Source organism: Tiliqua scincoides, chromosome 5, assembly GCF_035046505.1.
Source record: "Tiliqua scincoides isolate rTilSci1 chromosome 5, rTilSci1.hap2, whole genome shotgun sequence".
Classification (NCBI taxonomy): Eukaryota; Metazoa; Chordata; class Lepidosauria; order Squamata; family Scincidae; genus Tiliqua; species Tiliqua scincoides.
In genome coordinates, this window is record NC_089825.1 from 96,113,112 (window position 1) to 96,125,452 (window position 12,341).

Below are 12,341 nucleotides of genomic sequence, written 5' to 3' on the forward strand. Positions count from 1 at the left end.
AGAAAGAAAGAAAGAAAGAAAGAAAAACTTGCCTTGTGTACTTTTGCTGGTGAGTGCAGCCAGGACAAATGACTTGGGAAATGATGCTACAACAAGACAAATGGTGTTTTGATCTTAAGGCAACGATCCCTTTGCTCTCGTAAGGTATGTGGAAACCGAGAAATACACTAACCTCAGGCAAAAAAAAGTTCTTTCCCCAGAGATGGCATTGATGTAATTGTTTAGTCCCCTGTAATTATCAAAGGGACTGTAATTAATTCTGTGGCTTACTCTGCTCCCCATGGAGTTCCAATAGTCAACACAGTGGAGGATGGCATAAATATACCACTTACCATCTGTGGTCGAGGGACTAAGAAGGCTCCATCAGACTGATTTCTACTACGTAGTATTTTATATACCTGTCTTCATCAAGCCTATCAGCAAATGGAGCTGCTGTACAAGTCAGCCTGTGATAATCGTGGGGATTCTGATGATATTGCAAGAGGTGCAAACATAAGACTCTGCGTTCAGAGAGCTGGTTGGCACTCAAGATGCTGATATTAGTCGTGCTTATTGTGGTGCTGTTGCCACATGCAGTTAGTGACTCCCTGATTGTTAATTGTGGGAGGTTGGATCCCCAGCTTGTTCATCACAAGTATTATCAGCCAGGAGACCTCATCATTGGAGGCATTGTCTTTCAGAACCTGTTCCGGATCGATCCAAATACTTCCTACCAAAATCCTCCTCAGCCTGAACTTAGCAGGTTTGAATAAAGAATTTCCCCTTATAAGATATCTCTATACAGATTATACTATTTGGCTAATCAATCAAATGGTATGGTTTTGATTGCAGTTGCATCTATAGTAATCTCGATTGTTAGTAATGAACCCAGATACCAGTTGTGTGCGTACATTTGCATTTGCTAGATATTTACAAAAAGAAACATTAATCTTTGCAGCCCAGACCATTGCAAGATAATTGCACTCAGAACACTTTGATCAGAATGCCATGGGAGGTGTAGAATGTGGAAATTGCGCAGAGTTCTCATGTTTTACCCAGCACCCCCCAACAAAGACACAGGCACGAGCATATGGTACAAAGGACCACTTTATTAACTATTTAATTACACCATAAATTGCAACAGGACCTAACAACTAGGTCGTGTGGGTTCTACATGGGGGAAACAAAGCTGCCTGTCTACTTCCCCCTATAGCAATTTGGGTGACCACACCCGACTCTGGGTAGCGTCAGTACAAGCCTGGCGCCCCCTTCATTGTCATCCCGAAGGGTCAGGGTGGCAGGCTAGCTCAGGCCACCCGAGTGAACCCGTGATGCACCTTTGCCACCAGGCTGAGGTTCATCCAGCCTGTGTCACCCAGCCGGGAATGCCAGCACGACCAAGAGTGGAGTCCACCTGGCCCTTGCCACCCTGTGGCGTACACCGAGATGATCCTTACCTACCCAAAACCTGCACAATACCTGCCTAAAGTGACCAGTGAGACCTACTGGCATCCACTCCGCCCCTAACTCCGCAGTCTGGGGTAGACGAAAAAACCACCAGCATTATGCCAATCAGGCTGATGACAAAAATTCCTACCTGGCCCCAATTGGCGACCAGCTAACCACAGACTGCCAAAGGGTGGTCGGGTAGGGGATCGCTGCCTGGTCCCGATTGGGTGGGCTTCCCTGTGCAGCAGCACGTGGTCCCAATCCATTGAGCCCCCAGCCAATAGGCTGCAAGGGCTGGCCCCTCCTGTGCCTTGTGCAGGGGCAGGGCAAATGCCAGTGGTGCTCTTAATTCACTTGCTACTGGAATTCTTAGAAAAGAATGAGTCAAAGCCTCCCAAAGGAGGCTGAATAGACTGGGTTGGCCAACAACAATGAAACTGTAAAGACTTCAAGAAACAAGACCCTTCTCTCTCTCTCTCTCTCTCTCTCTCTCTCTCTCTCTCTCTCTCTCTCTCTCTCTCTCTCGTATTGGTACGTCGAGTATTTTCTTGATGTATTTGGTGTTGCATACCGTGAGGAAATCTAGCCCTTTCCATTCATTTTGTTCTATGAACTGAACTGTTCCCCCACCATCAGAAAATGGAAGAGAAACTAACTTTATTTTTTCTAAAACTGATAACAAACAAAATCATCCTCTGTTGTAATGACATTACTAATGAAATTATTAGAACTTCAGTGGCATTCCCTCTCTCCTCCTCCCCTGCCCATTTGTGTTGCCCATGTTTCTGTACTATACTGACATAGAATAATATTTGCTGAAGATGGGAGAAGGGATGTATTTCAGGAAATTGAGAATCCCTTTTCTTCACCTGCATTTCTCCATATTGCATTTCTGTACATTTTTCTATCTATCCTATTGTAAACATATCTCAATATTGAGTTGGTAGATCTGGTGTCACCTGTTTTTTATTTGGATATGGTCCATGAATGAATAAAGTTTCATGGTCCTACTCTTGTGTAATCTATCCGGATTTACTGGTTGCCTTATAAAACGTTGGGTACGAGGATATTTGCATCCTGGACAATTGAACCCTAGTCAAATGTGTCCTTGTTATTGCCCTTCCTGGACATTTGCATCTGGGTTTTTTTATGTCCTAGTTATTTGAATCCCATTATAATTGGACAAAAAACAAACTACAACGTGGTGCAAAAAAAATTACATTTGAACAGAATACAACTAAGATGCAGTATATGAATAAATAATAATAAATGTTGATGAATTCATAGTATAGTAGCAATAATTTTTAAAAAGTGCAGATTACACCTTTGACTCCAAATGCCATTCTCTTTGTAGAACGTTTATTCAGAACTACCAGCATGTCCTGGCTTTCGAATATGCTGTAAAGGAGATCAATGAGAATCACCAGTTGTTGCCCAACATTACACTGGGATTCAACATTTATGACAGCTATTTGGAGGCAAGGTGGACCTATCAGGCCGTTTTGCAACTTATTTCCCCAAATGACAGGTTTGTTCCCAACTACAAGTGTGACATTCAGGGCAATCTAATGGCAGTCACCGAAGAACTAACCTCTGACATTTCCCGCCAAATCGTTGATGTTTTGGGCCTCTGTAAGATTTTGCAGGTAGAATGTGTGTGCAGGTAACAAATAACTTGCAATTTGCATAAGCATTTTCTTCTGTGATATTTTGATAATCTAGGACACTAATTTAGTGATGGGTAACATATTTCCCCAATTCCATCCAGTAAAGCTGAGAAAGATCAAGCGAATGCAAGAGAGAGAGATAGAGAACCTGATGTCATTCACAAGAAGCACATTTTTCAGTGCTCCATTACATATTTCAGTAACACATGTCCCCTGTTCCCTCCAGTAAAGCTGTGAAAGATCAAGGTAATCTGATGTCACAGGCACGAACCAAATTTTTCCCCTGCTCCTTTAATTTTATAATATTGTTGTTCAAAATGTTTGGCCACTCTTTTTAAGGCCTACTTTTTTTAAGTAAGTGGACATCCAATCTGTCCCACACATGATAAAATACCATTCAAGAATATGCACGTAGATGCACACCCATGTCACTATGCTAACATTCAATAACATATCTCAAAAGAAATGAGGATATGACTATCAGAGAGAAAGAAAGCTATTTCCTTTTATGGGAATTGGTTTGGTTATGAGGATAAGAAGCAGCTGTGTCACATTCTTTTAGCCTGGGTAGGTTATAATGATGGACTATTAAGAGCTAGTGACTGCTTTCTGAAGTTAGTTGCCTGTTCTTGGAAAAGAGTCTGTACCAGGGGGCAATCAGGTTGGAATTAAATAGATTTAATGCTATGGACAAAACCGTTTTTTCTGTTGCACCTACCTTGTCGGAATCCAGACCTCTCTATTTTGTGAATTTTGATAATTAAAAAACCTTTCTTTGCTCTCAAATTTTGTGATGCAGTCTCTGAATATGGGTAGAGTGTTCTGGCTCTCTGGTTTGTCATTTGGTATATACTAACAAGACCATTAGTGGTGGTAATTGTAATCCTGAGTTTTCTTCACAACATACACAATACATGTGTGAATGCAATCTGTCCTTGAGACACGTGCAGGGCTCCTGTTTTGCTTATTCAAAAACTGTCCTTGTTTTATGGTGCAGAATGTTACTAACCCTCCTAGACTATTTGGTGGGGGGGGGGACCTCATGCCCTCCCATGCATGCAGCAAGGAGAGAAGGCTGTACCTTTTAGTAGAGGGACATAGTGAGGGAGAAGCCCTACTAGTTGCTTGATCTGTTCTCTGCTTGGAGTCTCTTGCAAGTTCATTTGGAATAGTAAGTTCACCCACCCTGAAATATCTTGACTCCTTTATGGATTGGCAGTGATGAGCTGGAACCATCCAGTGATGGTCTGCAGCTTGGAGCCAGAGTATGACTACCAAAGTGACAAGGAGTAAGATACAGTGGGGGTAACTGAGCTGTTTCTCCCAACAGTGGTGAAATAAGGACTGAACTTGGCAGGACATTGAAACCTGTTGCATTTCTTGTTACTGCTTGATGAAGATTTTACCACATACATTCCAAAGTTTTTCTTGGGTCTTTTACATAAAAATATAAGAAAAGCCCTGCTGAATCAGGCCAAAGGCCCATCTAGTCCAGCTTCCTGTATCTCATGGTGGCCCACCAGATGCCTCAGAGAACACACAAGTCAACAAGATACCTGTCGCTTGTTGCCACTCCCTTGCATCTTTTGGTGGCAGACGGGCAGTGGTCCAGCAATGACTTGGCATCTGGTCAAGTCACAACTCAGTCTAAACTAACTTCCCAGTGCTGATGCAAACATGCCAGCAGGGTATGCCCTGAATCCCTCAATGCATGCTGCAGTCACAGAAGCCTCCTGAAGTTAAGGGAACAAATGTTCCCTTATGTGGGGGTAGCATGGTGGCTGCGTAGGCACTGACAAGTTGGTTAGGAATTGGGATTGATGTACTATGATGCATAATATGACTGCAAAAGAGGAGAAAGAAGAACCTGAGGGAAGAAAATATCTGATTCAATATTTTAGAAACTACTAGGCATAGTAGAATCTCCAGGGAGGGCTCAGATACTATTTGGGAACCTACATTATGCTATTTTAGCATGCAGGGACAGTACATACAGATCTAAATACACCAACACACAACTGCTCTCGATGTCACACCTTCCCCTCTTCTGATCACCTCCTTCATACACTGAAACCAATACATCATTTTGAAAAATCTTTCTGTCTATACCCACCATCTGTATTTAGGTGCTGTATGGGTCTGTGGCAGTTTCAATGGATAAGAATCAAGCCATTTCTGTCTACCAGGGAGAACCAAATGGAGTCCTTCAATACAAGGGGATTCTCCAGATACTTCTGCATTTCAATTGGACATGGATTGGATTCATTACTACCCATGAGATGAATTTACAGTGGTTCAGGAAGGTCATGTTACCTGAATTTTCCAGAAGAGGCATCTGCTTTGCCATCCTGGAATCATTCAGCAGTTTAGCGATTGACAAGAAAGGAACGGCAATTTTATTTTATCGTAAAATAATGAACCACAAAGTTAATGTACTGGTCTTCTACGGAAACATTCATTCCATGCTTTGTTTGAGTTGGCTATTAAATACAGAAAGAAAAGGCCCAAATCACAAGCCAAGAGGTAAAGTTTGGATTCTGACAATGCAGATGGAGTTAAAATATTCTGCCAGCTATGAAGAATGGGATATTCAAGACTTTCATGGTTTTTTATCATTTGCAACACACTCTAATGAACTTCCAGGATTCCAAGTTTTTCTACGAAGCAAAAACTTTTCCAGCAGTAAAGGAGATGGTTTTATCAGGGATTTTTGGGAAAATGCATTTCAGTGCACGTTCTCCAGTTCTCCTCTGGATCACACTAAAAGGGCTGCCTGCACTGGAGAGGAGAGGCTGGAGAGCCTTCCAGAGCATATCTTTCCAAGGAGCACAACAGGCCAAAGCTACACCATCTACAACACTGTCTATGCTGTGGCTCATGCTCTCTATGCCATGTATGTGTCCAGATCCAACAACAGGGCAAAGATGGAGGGAGAGAGAAGGAGCCTTCAGAATCAGCAGCCGTGGCAGGTAACATCCAAGCTCATGGCATATCCAGGCATTTCTTGGAGCAGCATGAGGGCTGCCCCATGTGCCTTGCTGGTGGATCTGGTGCTGGCGACAGGAACAGGGGCATTTCTGACCAGGGGGAGAGGAGGAAAGGGATGGAACTAGCAGCAGTGTCACATATTGCATCCTATCCCCTCTTTTTAAAACCTCTCTCGACATATGTAAGATTTCTAATACTACCAATGAAGAACACATATATAGTATTCCACTAATGTCAAGGGATATCTAGCAGGGGCAGCATCTCCAGGCAGTCAACCAAAGTGTGCCCCTCCCCACCACAAACATATCCTCAAAGTAACCTAAGATCTCAAGTTTTGTGACGTCAACCTCTGGAGCAGTGTTCTTCAACCTTGGGATCAGAATCCCAGTGGAGTTGCAAAGCCAAAGTTGTGGGGTCACGGCAGCTTACAGGAATGAAAAAGGTTGAAGACCACAGCACTAGAGCACCACTGTGGAAAGCATCTGGTGTACCTCTTCAGGTACCAGAAAACTGTGTCCCAGTTCTGATTGGGTTCTTAGCAATTGTGCTTTCAGAAGTGCCAGGCTTCATGGTAACTTTTTCTGCTCTCTGTAAGAGGATTTATTTACAGTGAATGGTGCTGAGAGGGCATAACAGTGGTGGGGAGTGGGCGGAGACTGTGGCGGGGCAGGCAGAGAGGATCCCAGAAAGGGACGAGATCCGCAGTGCGTCCTCTATTTATTCATGGCACAAACAAGGTTGAAGACCAGTGCTTTGGAGTCTTGAACCGGCTACTAGATTCCTGCATTCACTCTGGGCATCTGGAAGCAAAGGTGACACAGGATAGGCCTCCCGTGGGCCTATGTGGGAGGAAAAAGTAGACACCAACTCGGCCTCAGATCATGGCTCCGCAGGATGCAACAGCTCCGCTGTTCAGCTCAACTCAATAGCTCAGCTGAACTCCATAGCACCAGTTCTCAATTTTCCCCTCCAGCTTTGAATCCTCCTTTCTGCCCTGATCCTGGGTTTCAGCCTCCTAGTCCAGTTCTCTGCTATACTTCCACTTCCCCAACCTGAATCTTTTGCTCTGATTGGTTCCCATCTTGGCCCAGACTCCAAATACTGTGTGCAATTTGTGTGGCGTGCAATTTCATTTTCCTTGGCAGCTGGAAATAACAGGGACTCAGCTGTATTCTGGGTTAAAAGAGCATCATATCGATCAAAGCTATACTTTCTATCTTGGTGGGGAAGATTCAAGCCCTCATTTTCCAGTTGCATCTTTTTGTTCAAAACATTTTCTCTCACCCTCTTTTTTTATTTTTAGCTCCATCACTTCCTGAAAATGATGTCCTTTAACAACAGTGCTGGAGACCAGATTTCCTTTGACCAGAATGGAGAATTAGTTACTGGATTTGACATTATAAATTGGGTCACATTCCCAAACCAAAGTTTTGTTAAAGTCAGAGTGGGAAGGCTGGATCCCCAGGCCACCTCCATCACCATCCATGAGGATGCCATTGTATGGCACAGCTGGTTCAACCAGGTAGGACTTAAATGTCGCTTGTGCAAAGTATAGGGTTGACGGACCTTGAGGATTGACCTGGAGTCCCAAGGAATCACTTCAAAGATCTGATGACTCCCCTAAAAACTTAGTTGCTGGATTTGACATTATAAACTGGGTCACATTCCCAAACCAAAGTTTTGTTAAAGTCAGAGTGGGAAGGCTGGATCCCCAGGCCATCCCCATCACCATCAGTGAGGATGCCATTGTATGGCACAGCTGGTTCAACCAGGTAGGACTTAAATGTTCCTTTTGCAAAGTTGTAGGGTTGCCAGATGTTGGGGATTGACCTGGATTCTCAAGGAATCAACTTCAAACATCTGGTGATTCCCCAAAAAAATTCTGGACATTTTGAAAGAATCCTTGGATTACTTTAATACTATAAGTTGCAGTGAGAAACAGCTCTGCGTCCCCTGCTGATGCATCATTTTCTGGGCACAGCTCATATTGCTAACCCTCCTCTTCCTCTCCATGAAAGCATTACAATTGGAGGACTGCTTTATTCCAGTACTTATTTCATTTTCTTGGTTAACCTTCTTAGAGCTCACAGTAAGGAATGATAAATACCCTACAGTTACTGGTCCATGGGTTTCTCTCACAAGCTTACCAGTCTCCTCTTTCATTGGTGGATTAGGCACGGCCCCTTTCTGTGTGTAATGACAACTGCCGCCCTGGATACAGCAAAAGAAACAAGGAAGGGGAGCCCTTCTGTTGCTATGATTGCATCCCGTGTCCTGCAGGGAAGGTATCTGATCAGAAAGGTGAATGTCATAATGTAAGATAGAACCATTCTTTGTTATTTAAATATCTGTTTCGATTCTGCAAGTTTTGTTTCTGTGACAACTCAATCCTCTCCTTGGCCAGCAGGCAGTGTGCAGAAGTGCTGATATTGACTCCACTGCATGCAGTGGGCTGGCCAAGGACTGTGACATGATGGAAATACGTTTTTGCATGCCTGCTCTGCAGTGTCCATTGTCCCAGATGGGTCTACTTTGATCTCTGCACCAGCTGTCCGCACCACTCATCTGAGTGAACCCACTAGGAGGTCAAGGGAGTCACCAGTTGAAAAATTTCAGGAACCTCTGCAATAGACTAATGTGTGCAGTGGCTTCTATAGTGATTCCAGTGATTCATCTTTATCTACAAAACCCCAATCTGCTTTTGATATATACCACAGATACTTGCTTATAAGGCGAGAAATTTCTACCCACAAATCAAGCATAGATCAACTCCTAGTCATCACTTGGGGGTCAGGGCTGTTCAGGCCATCAGGTCAGCCAGGAGAAGCCTGGACGAGCTTTAAAAGTGCCTGTGGAGGGTCTGTGAAGTGTCTGAGTGACATTTTGAGTGATTGCAGACAGCTTTCAAACACACAGCTTTGTTTCCATTTGTCAGAGCTCCATTGCAGAGTCTTCTGAGCATGCTTGTTAACTCCAAGCCCAGAAGTGCCTCTTAAAATGACTGTGAAAATTTCTTTCTTCCTCCCACCCCTTTCAGTCAGGTTCCAGGGCAAGCACCATCCCCCAAGTTTTACCCCCACCTTATCAGAGGGTCATGGAACATACTGTGAGTTTTGACTGAAAACCTGCCCTCGACTTATCAGTGAGATTGCCTTATAGGCGGATATCAGCGGAATTTTTTTTAAAAAATAATTAGAACTATGTTCTTCAAGGGACACAAACCCTGCTGATATCACAGCCCTGCATCTAGGTTATCATAAGCCCTTCATGGAGAATTCCATCCCTCCCCTCCTGCACCCAGCTGAGGGCTTAGAGCAGTGGTGGGCAAGCATTTTGGCAGGAGGGCCACATCTTCTCTCCGACACTTTGTCAGGGGCTGGGGAAAAATTAATTTACACTTTAAATTTGAAAAAAAAAAAAAAATTACATAAATGGATACATTGTAGATGGAACTTATATGAATGATTGAATTTTACTGAGCTGATTTATAATACACATGAGAGCTATAATACAGGCATGTAAAACCACTTGAGCACTGTGAACTGTTTGACACACACCTCTTGCGCAGTTAAAGCATACAGACCATCAGACCAAGCCAGAAACAGATGGAGACATAAGTTGTTCAGAGGCAAAGGAGAGGTTCAAATAATGTCCAGGGAAAAACTGGAAGCACATGGAGCTGTGACTGCCAGGCAACAGTGGCCATCATGGGGGCCCTGGCACCAATACAAAGGTGTGAGGGCAGGTGGTGGGTTGGGGGTGCAGAACAGAACACGCAGGGGAAGAAACATAAACTGGGACAGGGTTGGGGGCATGCTGAAGGTGAGAAGGGGGCCTTTATTGGTGATAAAGGATCAGCCAATATTCTATTCCCCTTTCTGACCTAACTCTATCCATGTGGGTCTACATGGAGATGTGCCAGAAAATCTCTAGCATAGGACTATGACTTGGGGTAACAAAGTCTTGCCCATGGGCAAGAAAACAAATGTTTCCTTAACTCTACTTTAGAATGGCACCAGGATACAGGTCTCTTGTTGTCTTGTGTGCTCCCTGAGGCATACGGTGGGCTACTGTGAGATACAGGAGGCTGGACGAGATGAGCCTTTGGCCTGATCCAATGGTGCTCTTCTTATGTTCTTATGTTAACTTGAGGAGATCTCTAGGGCTTGAAACTCACCCATGGGAAGCAGCCTTGCTCATTCAGCTGCATCAGTGCTGGGAAGGTTATATTGGATTGGGTGACCTGTTAATCCTGAGTGCTCCTGCAATAGTCTGAGTGCTTGGGCACAGGTATATTGTCTGATTGGAATTTACTAACTCGCTTCCCACTTCCCCACAAAGAAAGTCTTGGAAGAGATAATACAGTGTGACACATTTCCATATTCATTCCATGGCTCTTCTTTTTTCAGACATGGCTGACTGTTTCACATGCCCCAGTGATCAATATCCTAACAAGCACCAAGTTTCCTGCATTCCCAAAGTTGTCATCTTCCTGTCCTATGAAGAACCTCTGGGTATAGGTTTAGCCATCTGTGCACTTTCATTTTCACTGATTACAGCTCTGGTGTTAATTCTGTTTGTGAAGCATCACGACAGTCCCATAGTCAAAGTCAACAATCCGAGCCTCACCTACACACTTTTAATTTTTCTCTTACTTAATTTCCTTTGTCCCTTGCTAAGTATTGGCCGACCTGAGAAGGTGATGTGTATCCTCCATCAAATTGCCTTTGGCATCATCTTCACAATGACTTTTTCTACTCTGTTGTCCAAAACAGTCACAGTGGTGCTTGCATTCAAGGCTACAAGGCCAGGGTCCACTCTGAAGAACTGGTTGGGGAAAAGATTGGCCAGCTCCATTATTCTTCCTTGCTTCATTATTGAAGTGGTCATTTGCATTGTAGAGCTGGCCATCTCTCCCCCATTCCCATATGCTGACATGCACTCTCAGAAAATCATTTTGGAATGTAATAAGTCATCTTCAACCAGTGAAATGATCTACTGGGGGTTTCTAACCATTGTCAGCTTCATTGTGGCCTTCCTTGCTCGGAAGCTGCCAGATGTTTTTAATGAATCCAAATTTATCACTTTCAGCATGTTTACATGGGTTTGGTTGGTCTATATGCCAGCCTTCCTGACCACAAAGAGAAAAACCACCATAGCCATGGATATCATCTGTATCTTAGCTCCCAGTGCTGCCTCGCTGGTCTTTATGTTTTTCCCCAAATGCTATATTATTTTGTGGAGGCCTGAGCTGAACAGCAGGGAACAGTTAAGAAAGTGGAAACGCTGAAGAAGTGTTCATTTTATTCATTGCCATTCACTCTTCCATCAACAACCATTGGAAGCCTTTGCAGTTTTATGTATTCCTCTGCATTCTATATATCTCTTTGTTTAAAAGAATTTTTATCTTGACTTTCCAAGCCCTGACAGACAGGTGGCTTACAAAAAGAATAATGAACCAAAAGAAAGAAAAATTAACAAAGGCAGAAGGTTGTATAATAAATGTCAAGAATCAGTTCAGTTCAGTAAGACTTTTATTGGCATAAAATACAGAGAAAGACCAAAACAAAACAAAAATATACAAAGACAACACAACATAGACATCAGTCTTTTCCTCACACACTTCCCAGAGTCCCAGAGCTCTGTCTGGCTATTACCCCAGATAAAAAGGAAGCGACCTTATCAAGGGTCTCAGAGTCAGGTGTGGAAAGGAGAGACTGAAGTATGATTGAGTCCTCCCAGCCCTGCATCCTAGTTAACAATGGGCCTAGATATTTCTTGCATGAAACATCATGTAGTGGGCAGTAGAAAAAGGTATGTGTTATATTCTCAACACAATCCCTACCACACTAGCATTTCCTCTCCGACTAGGGAATATCACTGAACCTGCCCATTAACAAGGCTGATGGAAGAGCATTACATCTTGCAAGTGTGAATGCTCTCTGAGACTGCGGGCACTCCAGGTGATAAAAGAAGGAGGTCAGTTTCCCCAAACTGACTGGAACATGGAGATAGAGTGGAGAGCATGTAGTTCTGGCGGCAGTAAACAGCTCTTGTTATCAAGAATTCTGTCTTTGATGATTCTGTAAGCAGCATCACAGCCAATCATGCCTAGCTCTGCAGTGTCCAGCCCTATTGACTTAAATTTAGTTAGAAGATTGGTGAGCTCTAATGGCAGGACTGAATCCGACAATAATTGGTGCATTAGACCAGAGGAGGTAGGGTTAAATAAAATCCTAAACCAAAATTTCAGTAATC

General features: G+C 43.5%; 1 protein-coding gene across 1 annotated transcript; it reads left to right on the top strand.

Moving 5' to 3' along the window:
• Nucleotides 1–530: 530 nt before the first annotated feature.
• Nucleotides 531–11,373, top strand: LOC136652436 (vomeronasal type-2 receptor 26-like). The gene is made up of 6 exons (XM_066629376.1): nt 531–742; nt 2,783–3,074; nt 5,222–6,064; nt 7,387–7,605; nt 8,258–8,384; nt 10,493–11,373. Exons 1-6 carry the CDS (start codon nt 531–533, stop codon nt 11,371–11,373), a joined length of 2,574 nt encoding a protein of 857 aa, XP_066485473.1.
• The last annotated feature ends 968 nt before the right edge of the window (nt 11,374–12,341 follow it).

What these genes read in the sequence shown, in the direction of transcription:
- LOC136652436 (XM_066629376.1), top strand. Translation starts at nt 531, where the DNA reads ATGCTGATATTAGTCGTGCTTATTGTGGTGCTGTTGCCACATGCAGTT. An exon ending in CCTCAGCCTGAACTTAGCAG is followed by an intron (nt 743 to 2,782) that starts GTTTGAATAAAG and finishes TTCTCTTTGTAG; the next exon opens with AACGTTTATTCAGAACTACC. An exon ending in GAAGGTATCTGATCAGAAAG is followed by an intron (nt 8,385 to 10,492) that starts GTGAATGTCATA and finishes TTCTTTTTTCAG; the next exon opens with ACATGGCTGACTGTTTCACA.